Genomic DNA, 12645 nt, shown 5'->3' with positions numbered 1-12645 from the left:
GCAAAAACAACACGCAGACTGACGTTTGATCCGGCGTGAACATATTTTATAACCACAAGAACAAGTAAACTTTACGTTTCTGTAATGTGAATTCTGGCTACATATACCGGTACACAACATTACATATGAATAGATCCTACCACTAGGCGGCGAAAGCGGATAAGAAAAGCGGCGCATCCTCATCCGTCACTGCCGCACCTGCGCGGCTTGGAAAAACCTGAAAGAAGAGAGGTGGCGGAAAGTCAGGCTGGGTTAATTTGGCAAGGAAATCTGGAAACGGCGCACAAAGGCTTATCAAAACTCAAAGATAATCATTTTGTTGCTACTATTCCAGGCTAAATACTGGCTCAGAGTCTGCGGTCAGCCGGTGAACAGTAAGCGACCCAGAGCGCTTCTACCAGCTGGACAAACAATAACAATCCCTTTGCTGTCACATCATGAACCCTGAATAGTAAGTCGTCTTACCCTATCATATATGAACATTTATGATGACCTTATAATATTTTAAACCTTTCGTTGACGGGTCAATCAAATTTTCTTTGCAATCGTTGATCAATTTCTATAATAATTAAATAATAAATTGTATGAATTGTGATACGAGTGACACAACAATTGTCAGACTGCAACATAGTTGCTCTGTAAATAAAAGTGCGATAGGTATTCATCAAACAGGACTATCTATATATATATATATATATATATATATATATATATATATATATATATATAAAACTGTAATGAAACTGTATTTATCTTTGCATATTTCTCCAGTGACTACTTATTCAAGCTTCTTCTAATTGGAGATTCTGGAGTTGGAAAATCCTGCATTCTCTTGCGTTTTGCAGTAAGTGTTTTCTTAACAGCATTTTTGGATATTTTTGGATATGAACGATATCTGATCTTGTGTTCTTGACAATTCTCTTCCAGGACGACACCTACACAGAGAGTTTCATCAGCACGATTGGAGTGGATTTCAAGATCCGAACTATTGAGTTGGATGGAAAAACTATTAAATTGCAGATAGTGAGTTTTTAGACTTTAAAATTCAAATTAAGTGTGTCATTTAATGTGAAACCACAGATAAACTGAGTCCCGTCCATGTTTACAGTGGGACACCGCTGGGCAGGAGAGATTCCGCACGATTACATCCAGCTACTACAGAGGAGCTCACGGGATCATTGTTGTGTATGATGTTACGGATCAGGTTTGTGAGAAAATGAGACCCATTTTTATTGCTTGCTTAATGATTTAGAGCTAAACTGAAATCTAAATGACACTTTTTTTTTTAAATTTATGCTGGTGCCTTTTCAGGAATCCTACAACAACGTGAAACAGTGGCTGAAGGAAATCGATCGCTATGCGAGTGAAAATGTCAACAAACTACTTGTAGGAAATAAGTGTGACCTCACTACAAAAAAAGTTGTCGACTACACTACAGCTAAGGTTGGTTAGTAGGGCAGTATAATGAACTTTCTCTTTAGACTAGTTAAACGTGAAATGTGTCATTTCTACGTCAATCACATTCCCTGGTTTCACAGAAAAGGCTTAAGCCCAGACTAAAATGCATGTTTGAGCTGTTTCAACTGAAACTTAAAATATGTCAGTGCCGTTGTTTTGTCTCAAGATGCACACCAGTAATGTTTTTTTTTTTCTAATGCATGTTAATAAAAGCTACTTAAATGTTCTAATTGAACTAAGGCCTAATCCTGGCTTAATCTAAGCCCATTCTGTGGAACCAGGCCTTTGTGTATTAACTTTTCTGAAAAAACTTTTTCTCCACAGGAGTTCGCTGACTCTCTTGGCATCCCTTTCCTTGAGACGAGTGCCAAAAATGCCACGAACGTGGAGCAGGCCTTCATGACCATGGCAGAGGAAATAAAGAAGCGCATGAGACCAGGGACTTCAGGGGGTTCCGAGAAACCTGATCTTAAAATCGAAAGCACCCCAGTGAAACAGTCAGGCGGCGGATGCTGCTAAAGCATATTTTCTCAGGGAGAGTGATGAGCATGACTGGACACTAATGAGTATTGTGTAGAGATGACCAATTTGGATATTAATGACAGACTTTCTCCTACATGGTGCTCAATAAAGTCAGAAATCATTACTGTTGTTTAACAAAGAAGCATTCATGGCTCTTCCCACATTTCCGTTGTGTTTGAAAATAAGATTAAAGCACAGACACACTCTGATTCAAATGAAGGTGAAAAATGTCCAGATCACTGTGTTAATAGTTGATCCAATTAATTGATCCAATAGTGTGAATATTCATAACCTATGAACTGGGATTCGCAACTCTGAAGTGGTGCCTTTTCTTGTTCATGCTTTGAAGAAGAAGTGGTTAGTGGTCATTGTGCATCAGCATGGTAAAGCAGTGACTCTCTAGCATTCTCATGTGGAGTTTTACTGTGGTTCTGTGATAATAAACTAAACTATGTTGTTTTGTGTGTATTAATTAGTTTCTCCTTTTATTTGTGTGTGTATGTGTGCGCCTGTGACTAATTTAATTATCTTATATAAAAGGATCTTAAAGGGATCTTACCTAAAAATGAAAGTCATAATTGATGTAACTTTCATGTCTCTCCAAACTGGTGGGCTATGACATTCTTTCATCGAACGCAAAACAATAATAAAAACTGTTTTCATCTCAAGTCCCAAAAACGACACTCATTGAGATTCATTGTATGGGGTGGGGGGATCTAAATATCAGTTTTTGTGTTCTACAGAAGAATTATCCTTATACAGGTTGTTAACAAAATGAGGGTGAGTAAATGAAACTGTTGTAATTTTTGTAATTATTATTTAGTCAACATTTAAAATTAATTGACATTTTACATTTAAAAGTAAACTGAAACTGCTGTTTTGAATCGAAATATACTCCCGCCCCCAAAACACATTTAGGATCATTCCTATTGCCCTGCAAACATCCGTTCTCTTAAGCTAATTAAATGGTCGCGTTGAATCGATTGTGAAATGTAACAATGGTCTAAAGAGCGATTTACACAAAAACTCACAAACATCGTCCATTCACACCTTGCGGTCGCAATTCAGAGATTCAAGACACTCCCACAACAATTCAGTAATAAATACATTGATCAGTATCACCATTCTACCTCATAACAAAGCAGAGGCAACTGTATACGTGCAAGAATGGAAAGCGTGTGCACGAGTGATTCCGGACCACGCAAAGGGAAAAACAAAGATACTAAAGAACAAGGTTGGTATTCTTGATTTTCTTGACATTAAGAAATCAAGGTCAGTCTGATCTGGTGGTCATAGATCTTAATATAAGCAGAGTGGTGTAATAAATCCTCTAAAAAGTTAAATGGTTAAAACAGTGTACGTTGATTTATTAATATGAGAAGGGCATAGCATTTATTTAACATTTTAATGCATTTTTTGACAATTGATAAATGATGTGTTCATTTTAGACCTGGTTGAAACCCAAGAAGAACTGAGCAAAGTGGAGAAGAATAATTTGATAACAGGAAAAAAATCTTCCAGTTTCTCCCAGACTGAAAACAAAGCAGGATCCAAACAAAAAATCCCCTGCCCTCTGTGTGGAAAGAGCTTCACACAAAAAGGAAACCTAAAGATTCACATGAGGATTCACACTGGAGAGAAGCCTTTCGAATGTCATCTGTGTGGCAAGAGTTTCTCAGATCCAAGGAATCTCAGAGATCACCAGCTCTCCCACTCTGGAGTAAGAGCGTTCGAATGTGATCAGTGCGGCAAACAATTCATGTTTGCAGCACACTTGAAAAGACACATGAGAATCCATACAAATGATAAGCCTTACTTGTGCTCCGTTTGTGGACGGAGTTATTCACAAATGGGCCATTTTAAAGAGCACCAGAAATTGCATGCCAATGTGAGAGCTTATGTGTGCTTTGAATGTGGGAGTGCCTTTAATTTAGCCAGTCACTTGAAAGACCACCAAAAAATTCACACTGGAGAGAAACCGCACAAGTGCTCACACTGTGGAAAGAGTTTCTCGCAGTCAGGATCTATGAAAAAACATGAGAGAATTCATACAGGAGAGAAGCCATACATCTGCCCTTCATGTGGGAGGGCCTTCTGCCAGTCAAGTGCTCTACTGAATCATATAAAAAAGCATTGCCCAAAGTTGCCACAGTGAGAAAATGATGCAAAACCAATGCAAAATGCTGGTTTAAAGAGAGAATGTCATTTCGGAGGGTAATTTTTTGACAAAAAAGTAAATTGGGGAGGTCAAAGAATTCATTCAAACACTGGCGTGAAACACCATCATTTTCTAGAGGAATGTTTTTTTGTTGTTGATTATTTTTGCGCCAGTCTTAAGTGCTAATTAATTATGCATTGGACTGTATTGCACTCTTAAATAAAAAATGCTGACTTTAACTAATCTATTCATGTTTTGAAATTTCATTTGTTCTTCCGGGTGATAATATTCATGTTGTTTTCCCCAAACTAATTTTTTTTTTTTTTTTTTTTTGGGTGATCTATCCCACATGTTTTATATACTAATATAATCCTATATATATCCGTTTAGAATCTGTGGTCATTTCATTTAGGAAATAGAACTTTCCCCATCTTAAATCAAGAATTTATATAGGAAGTTTCTGTAATAAAGCCCCAGATCACAGTCCAAGATTAGTGACTGAGTTCACTCCTTATTACAATATTCCTATATATATCCTATATATGAAGAGTTCAGATGTAAAAGCCTCTAAGTGCCATCTGAAATTTTCTTCTAGAATGATCATTTTTTATCAAATTCAGTAATTTCACTTAAATGACAATTCATTGCCATTTAAGTGAAATTACTGACCTTAAATATACGAGCTTGATAAAAATGATCATTCTAGAAGAAAATTTCAGATGGCACTTAGAGGCTTTTGCATCTGAACTCTTCATAAATATATATAATAACAACAACAACAAAAAGTAGATTCGTATGAATGTAGTCTATACTTTGCCCAAAATACCACAGTACAAAAGCAAAAACTAATTCGCAATTGAATGGAATATAAAATGAATGCAGTGAGTATTAAAACTATCCTCAAAAATATATTTATTATCTAGTTTAGGCAATTCAAAGCAGCAGCGGATGGCACTAACTCATGTCAATGACGAAATCACGTGGACCACTTTGGCGCCGCACAGAAATTATTAAAACCTAGAGAGGAGATGAGATTCTCCTATGAAGCCACTAAAAGACTTCAGACGATGCAGTCATTACTTATGAATGGGGAAATATTGTGCAATAGGCTAAGTCCCGCTCTAACTAAATATTTTATTTTACATAGCTATATGAATGTATGACCAGTAATTTATTCTGCGCCACAATTTAGCATAGGATTTTAAACATCTATATCCAGTAGTTTTATGTGCAAGATATAATTATATATATTTTTGTATTTATTAAATGAAAAAAAAAAAAAAAAAAAAGTTTATAAAGTTTATAGTTTTATAAAAATATATATTTTTTAGGATACATTTAGCCTACTAAATATTCTAGTGTTCACTGTGGTGGTGCGCCCTCTGTTGGCGATTAATAGTACGGCGCTTCACCATTCATGAAGATTGTTCCAGGTTTTTGTTGATTTCACTGGTGGGCGCTGTTTTGAGAACATTATATCCAGATGCGCTTCTGCTGCCGTCACACTTTCAGCTCTTTTATGTAACTTAATCCATTCAAATATCGATGATTTCTGTCTGTTTTGATCGAGAAAGAAGCTTCTGAAACGAAGGACAGTGTCTCGGTATGTTGCTGTTTGTAGTTTGGTTGCCAGGCAGTTACTGGAGTAATGTTAGCTAGCTAACGTTAGCTGGTCAGAATAGGGACGTTACCTGTGTTTCCTTTTATTTTCTTTAATTTCTCTACTTTTTTATAATATTATTGTATTTTAATCGATTATAAATGATATTTATGCTACAACTGAGCAAAAACTAACTGTAAAATATGCAAAGAATACTTCAGGAATTTAAAAGTTGTTGGGTTAGCCTTTAATAATTACTTAAACTTGTTAATGCTTAGTTATGACTGATCATTTTGCTATGAATACTACTATCTGAAATGATAACTTAGTTTGTTAAGAATATGCCAATAGCAAGAAGCAGAAATATCTTATATACCAACGTTTTGTGTTTCCTATTCAGTACTTGTGTTTGTTTCTGGATTAGATGGAGAGAGATGATGGCGACTTCCTCCCTGAGCCATCAGAGGACTCTCAGTCCCAGCGAGGAAGTGTGGCTTCCTCAGTCACCAGAGGTTTGTTCTCTGTTCCTTAATGTTTTTTTTGGTTCCTCTCTGGATCTGACCGGAGATCCCGATCTGATCATTGTTGACCTGAAATGATCAGTGTCACTCTTGTGTTTCTCCAGCTCAGGATTTGTTGGTGTACTTGGTGAGCGACAGTGCAGTGCACTTGACTCTGGAGGGTCTTGGCTGCATGAATGCACAGGAGCTCGGCCGCAATGTCCGGGAGGCTCTCAACATTCCTAACTCTGCCGTAGATGTGTTTGCTTTCTGGTTCTGCTCTCCTTTGCTTGGTAATTAATGCTCTTTTGTGCCCGGGCCAAATGTCAGTCTGATAGAAGAACGTATGACCTATTCGTATTTTGGCTATGAAGAAAGGCGAGACACAATGATGGCATTTACAGTCTCTATGGCTGATTTGCAAGTGAAGGGTCCCCTCCCTTCACTTGCAAATCAGCCATAGAGACTGTTCAGGAAGTCCTCTGGGTGTTAATGCCACCAACTGGCATTTATGAATTATTTGATGTCTCTTTAAACAAAGGCATAATTTTACTTATTATCTATTAAAGGCTGGAATAAACCACACAACTTTTAAAATCTTTAGAAATAGTTATCGTTCTTGGTGTGGACGAGGCTTAAAGGTGTAGTAAGTGATTTCTGAGAAACACTGTTGAACGTGGATTGGACTGAGCACCAAAACACACTTGCAGCCAATCAGCAGTAAGGGGCGTACACACTCACGAGGGGGGAGGAGCCTGTGCTGCATGTTGGGGCGGAGCCATCAAGATAGGGGTGTGATTTGTTGAGGGGCATGTTTTGGTGATTTCAAATATCAACAGCGTTTCTCAGAAACCGCTTACTGCACCTTTAACTTTCAAGTAACAACACAAACTATGTGTTCTAAAATTGGCTCAAAATATCAGACATGTTTTGATATCCGCCAAATGAAAGGCATCATAGTCTGAAGCTAAAAAATTTAGTCCGTGCCCATCATACACTACAGGATTTTCTGTGAAATCTGTTAACACTGACTGTCCAAAATCTGCAGGCTGTCTCTGACTTTTACCAATTGGCATTTAGTTGTCCAGACTGCAAATCGGGGCAAAAATGTCAGTATTCCAGCCATTATTTAGACCTATATTCTAAGAATAACATTATTTGTGTTATAATAATGAAAAACAATACAATAAAAACATTTGTGTTTGATGATTAACAAAGGAAATATGCCCTAGTCAGTTTTTGATCATCATCATTTTTTTCTGAGGTCCTTCTTGTTGATTCCCACCTTTTGCCTCATTCTGCTGTGATATGTTTGAACAGACCTGCAGTTGAAGCCGAAACATCTTCCCTACAAGTTGTGTCGTCAGTGGCAGGACCTGCTGTACCGCTTTACGGAGGCCCCTGCAGAAGACATTTCTCAAGGTGTGTGTTTTTTGTGTGTTTTTGCTTTTGCATACTTCACTTCACCTGAAAGTTTAAGTGACTAACAAAAAACATCTCTGTGTTTTTCAGATGAGCCAATTCTGATGTATAAAAGAAATGTGTTTTGTCCCAGGTCAAAAGAACTTCAGGTAATGAAAATGTTTTTAGATATTTGTGTCTTTAAAGAGATAGTTCACCCAAAAATTAAGATTATGTCGTTCCAAATTTGTATGACTTTATTTATTTTTGTATGCAGAAACTGAAAAAAAGAATACATCAACTGTTTTATCCACACACTGAAAGTCAGTGGGGTCCAAAACAATATTGCACCCCATTAACCCATATTAACTATATGGGTACTGAGAAATCCATCAAAATATCATAATAAGTTAGTGTGTCATACAGGTTTGGAATGACATAAGGTTGAGTATATGGTGTTTTTTATGGTGATCTATCCCTTTAAGCCCAGTGCACACTTTGTGTTTTTCGCTGTCTATTACGATTGTTGCTTATCAGATTGTGCAATATGACCCCAGAGAGATCTTACGTAAAATCCAAGGCGAACATCAAATGTCTCTCATGTCAGACAGTACATCTTATCTAAGACTTTGGACTTGATTCCTTGGACAGCATTTGTGTCTGGAGTCATTTGGCTTTGGCAGTGGAGGTCATGACATGGACTGCTTATTCTTCAGAGCGATCATAACACGAAGGGACCTAAAGAGATTTATGCTGCATATCAGTCATACACACGCAAAATCTTGCAGCTTCTTGTTTTCAAAATTGTATTTATTAACAGAAATGGGAGTATTGATATATTAAATTAACCATGATTTGTTTTGTGAACTGTATGTTCTTCAATAAAAACAATTAATAAAACATTAATTTTTAGATTTCATGTTGTGTAACATTTTTATTTTGTAATGTCAGATTGAAGATGGAGGAGTGTTAAGGTTGCTTTATGACGAGGCAAAGACGAATATATTGGAGGGTCGATACCCCTGTGACCCTGAACACTGGTTGACGTTGGGAGCGTTGTCCTGTGCTGTCGAGCTGGGGACTGGGCTGGATGACCAGGCTCTAACAGCGGCAATCAGGTGATTAAATCACATCAGTGATTAAATGAAGATAATGTAAAGGTGTTCAGCTATAATTTTGTGTTGAAAATTGATCCTGAATTGCTGTAATTCATTTCAGTTTCTCCCCTTAATGTTATTCCAGAGAGAAGAAGCTGTCCTCATTCCTTCCAGCCCACGCTGCATTAGGAGGAGGAGGTTTTCTGTCCACACTGAGGGGGAGAGGAGGGCGGAATGCCGAGATGGAGCATAATCTCATAAAGGAGTATCGCACGGTCTGCTCCTCTGCTGCCACCGGACCCAGCCAGGAGCCTGTTGCTTTGCTGCACCAGTACCTCAAGAGCTGCCACACACTGCCTTACTACGGGTACGAATGACGCAAGCGGAAAGTTGTTTGCACATGAAGTGACGGACGCTTACATTTGTTTATTTTTGCATTGGCAGATGTGCTTTCTTCATGGGTGAGATAGACAAGCCAGCCCAGGGCCTCCTTCACAGAGGTGGCCGTAAGGCCGTGAGTGTGGGCATCAGTCTGGAAGGAGTGTATGTCATGGATGTGAAAGAGAAACATGTCCTCCTGGGTCTCAAGTTCAGCGAGCTGTCCTGGGATCACAGCTATCCAGAGACAGAGGGAGACTCGCATATACTCTGGCTGGAGTTTGATGGAGAGGAGGCTGGCGTGCATGTCAACAAGTTATTAAAAATTTATTCAAAACAGGTGAGCACACAATAAATGAATAACTAATAATGTTATATTTGACAGTGTAAGCAAGCATATATTTAAAATGTTTTGGATTATAGCAATAAAATATTAAAATGCAATAAAATTGTTATTTTTAAAAATGTCAAATTAATTATAATTATTATTATAAATTTTATAAAATGTCTCCATGATATACTTGTGCATTATTTACCAATATACTTTTTGTTTTCTAGGCCGAACTTATGAGTGGACTCATTGAGTTTTGTGTGGAGTTACGCTCTGTTGGTGAGTCAGCAGCCGCGGGTACTGACGGTGAGGTCACGCCTTCCCAAGAACCTACGGGTCAGGAAACCAATGAGAAAACTCGAGAGCGTCGACCGGGGAAACTGCGCAGACAGAGCAGTGTGGTCTGTAGTCGAGTCCATTCACTCAACACCATCAGCTATGTTGATGACGGTGAGGGACTAAAATTGTCCATGCATAGATGGACTCAGTGTTCATTTGTTAACGCCCATTAACTTTTATCATCTGCAATAAATAAACTCAGTTTAAATTTACCTCTCTTGTTTCAGGCAAGGAGATTAAACGTCTAAAGCCCAAAAGAGCTGCTTCTTTCTTCACGCGACAGGCGCAGCCTCCCACTTACTCGGCTGTTCAGGCGACTGAAAGTTTAGAGCAAGGGTGAGCCCCGGCTTCAACACTGCCCTCTTCTGCCCGGTGACCAAAACTACATCTGTCCATTGAGTTCCTTAGAGACGCAGTGCAAAACCACCTGAATGGACAGATCGGACCAAGATCACAGACGAAGAGCTAAACCACTATTTATAGAGGATTTGAGCATTATGTCACAGGTTTAAGTTAACTTCGTTGGCTGTTAAAAAAACGAATGTGAAATTTGCTTCAGTTATGCTTTTCTGTCAAACTAATTTATGGACATTATGGTGCAAATTTAAGGCTTTGAGACGATCTGAAAGCTCTGTTTAGGTCACTGTTCTGAATGTAGATTCTACTATGCAAACGTCAAACCAAACTACATCCCAGTGGCTGTAAATCAAGACTACAGCAGTTCAGCACTTTGATCCATGCCACTAATACAGCTAAAACTAGACCTTCTGCACCAAAGCGAACAGTCAATGCCTCTAGTATAGGACGGCCGCTCTTATACACTAAACCAGGGCTGCAGTCTGTGGCAAAGCATTGCAAAGACGGCACAGAGTGAGATTATGACATTCTGCGTTACTTGTCTACTGAATGTGTTTGTTGTTTTGGCTGTCTGTTTATTATTGGGCTTGTTTGCATATGCCGACTTCTGAGCAACAAGGTCAAATTGAATTATTCAATTGTTTTATTTTTTTTTCACTGGTGACCAAAGTTAAATCATGAAACAACATGTTTAGTGTTGTTATCTACCTTGTTGCTCTGAAGAATAATGCCTTTCTGATGGGGTGCAATGTAATGCTCTGCTGAAAACAATCCAGGTCTGCATTTTTCAAGCAGAGAGAACTTTAATTAATTAATATATCAAATCACCAGTTGTGTAGGTGCTTGATGATCAATCAGTCACGTGTTTCTATTTAGTAATGCTTTTCAAACAGTGTATGAAACCCTAAGCATTGTACTGTATGTCCAGGCTTTCAGAGCTTGAATGTATCTAACTAAATGAAATGTATCTGATTTTTTACTAAATTATTGGCAATGCAGGGCCTGACATTAATGTTTGTTCAGGAGAATTGCTAAAAATGTCAAAGGAAGTTGTTTGATCTGGTAACTAAAGTGTCATGCTAATTGTGGTGTCATAGTTTATCTGATCGTAACAGTTGGTCCTCAGTGTCCAGTTATTCTCCCTGTGGCGTCATCAAACAATACAAGATTTTACCAAATTATTGAATTTATGTTCATTATGCATCCTGTTTTGGTATTAATATGCACTGCTGTTTAACAAGCGACTTAAACGTTCAGGTACCTGTAAAAGCTTAAAGGAGAACTCCGGTCAATTTTAACATTGAGCTCATTTTTTTGTAAATTTGGAGTGCTGTCAGTACAGAGAACAACGACAAAAATCGGTGTTGCCTACACTGTGTTATCCTCTTTTTAAAATTTGCACCCTGTTGACTTAAATGGGGCAAGTTTTAAACCTGCTTTTAGCCTCTTAACATCCTTCTTAACATATCTTTCACATCTACTGCAGTCAGATTCACCGCGTGTTGAAGGAATCACTCACATGGCTGTGCACTTGTAATGGCACATCAAGGATGTTAAGAGGCTAAAAGCAGGTTTAAAACTTGCCCCATTGAAGTCAACAGGGTGCAAATTTTAAAAAGAGGATAACACGGTGTAGGCAACACCGATTTTTGTCGTTGTTCTCTGTACTGACAGCACTCCAAATTTACAAAAAAATGAGCTCAATGTTAAAATTGACCGGAGTTCTCCTTTAATGTCAAGCCTTGCATTAACAGGTCTTCAGTTACCAAACACAATTCTGTATTTATCCATGCATGACATCTGTTGTCTTAAATAGATTTTGTGGTGTGCATGTTTCTGTAATCATTGTTTTTACCTGCTTACACATGGCATTTAAAAGTGTGTAAAATTAAAATGTATTTTTTTTTTTTTGCATCACAAGCTGAATTGTGAAAAGAAAACGGCCAGCTGAATGGTGTAAAATGATCAGTACACACTGAAATCAGAAAATCTTGCATTTCTGTATTTATGCTAAATGCCTACATTGACGTCAAGATGTTAATCCTAAAATGCTTAATCCCAGATCTTCTGTACCATATTATATTTTCCATTCTAAAACTAATCCAATATTTGTATTTCAATCTGAACATCTGTCATGCACATAATAACTGTACTGTAGATAGTCACATTTATGTTATAAAATACTGAGTCTGTCAATACTAATTTAAAGTGCCTTTTTTTTTTTTTTTACATACATACATTTTATCTGTTGTTGTAGTTTTGCTGTCATCTGTCCCTTGAAATTGTATCTCCACTACCTTTTGTTGTTTGTGAAGTTTTTATACACAAATTTCTCTACCAAGATTTGTGACTGTAAAATTAACTGAAACCATTTATATGCAACATTAAACCCTTTTTATTCCCGCTTTGTACTAACTTCTGGCATACTGTTCAGTAAATAACTTTATGTATAATGGATTTTATATTGTTGTTTTTTTTTTATTTAAACGAACTATCCCTGCAAT

General features: G+C 37.6%; 2 protein-coding genes across 2 annotated transcripts; both read left to right on the top strand.

Moving 5' to 3' along the window:
• Window positions 1-157: 157 nt before the first annotated feature.
• rab1bb (RAB1B, member RAS oncogene family b) lies at window positions 158-2008 on the top strand. Its single transcript, XM_079861839.1, has 6 exons — window positions 158-451; window positions 772-844; window positions 928-1023; window positions 1109-1204; window positions 1312-1443; window positions 1783-2008. The coding sequence occupies exons 1-6, from the start codon at window positions 438-440 to the stop codon at window positions 1975-1977; spliced, it is 606 nt and encodes a 201-aa protein (XP_079717965.1). The 5' UTR covers window positions 158-437; the 3' UTR covers window positions 1978-2008.
• A 3572-nt stretch (window positions 2009-5580) lies between these two features.
• Window positions 5581-12544, top strand: frmd8 (FERM domain containing 8). The gene is made up of 10 exons (XM_079862028.1): window positions 5581-5741; window positions 6163-6250; window positions 6364-6531; window positions 7559-7660; window positions 7751-7809; window positions 8591-8757; window positions 8882-9103; window positions 9181-9454; window positions 9673-9895; window positions 10012-12544. The coding sequence occupies exons 2-10, from the start codon at window positions 6163-6165 to the stop codon at window positions 10122-10124; spliced, it is 1416 nt and encodes a 471-aa protein (XP_079718154.1). The 5' UTR covers window positions 5581-5741; the 3' UTR covers window positions 10125-12544.
• Window positions 12545-12645: the final 101 nt, after the last annotated feature.

The sequence above is a fragment of the Squalius cephalus genome (assembly GCF_949319135.1).
Source record: "Squalius cephalus genome assembly, chromosome: 24".
In the NCBI taxonomy this organism is placed as follows: Eukaryota; Metazoa; Chordata; class Actinopteri; order Cypriniformes; family Leuciscidae; genus Squalius; species Squalius cephalus.
The sequence above is the reverse complement of the archived record's forward strand: the minus strand, read 5'-3'. Positions and strand labels throughout refer to the sequence as shown.

Bases quoted from the DNA above. Each gene is read 5' to 3' on its own strand.
- rab1bb (XM_079861839.1), top strand. The intron at 1,024-1,108 runs GTGAGTTTTTAG...CCATGTTTACAG, and splicing joins AAACTATTAAATTGCAGATA to TGGGACACCGCTGGGCAGGA. The intron at 1,205-1,311 runs GTTTGTGAGAAA...GTGCCTTTTCAG, and splicing joins TGTATGATGTTACGGATCAG to GAATCCTACAACAACGTGAA.
- frmd8 (XM_079862028.1), top strand. From the start codon at position 6,163: ATGGAGAGAGATGATGGCGACTTCCTCCCTGAGCCATCAGAGGACTCT. The intron at 9,104-9,180 runs GTACGAATGACG...TTGCATTGGCAG, and splicing joins CACACACTGCCTTACTACGG to ATGTGCTTTCTTCATGGGTG. The intron at 9,455-9,672 runs GTGAGCACACAA...TTTGTTTTCTAG, and splicing joins TAAAAATTTATTCAAAACAG to GCCGAACTTATGAGTGGACT.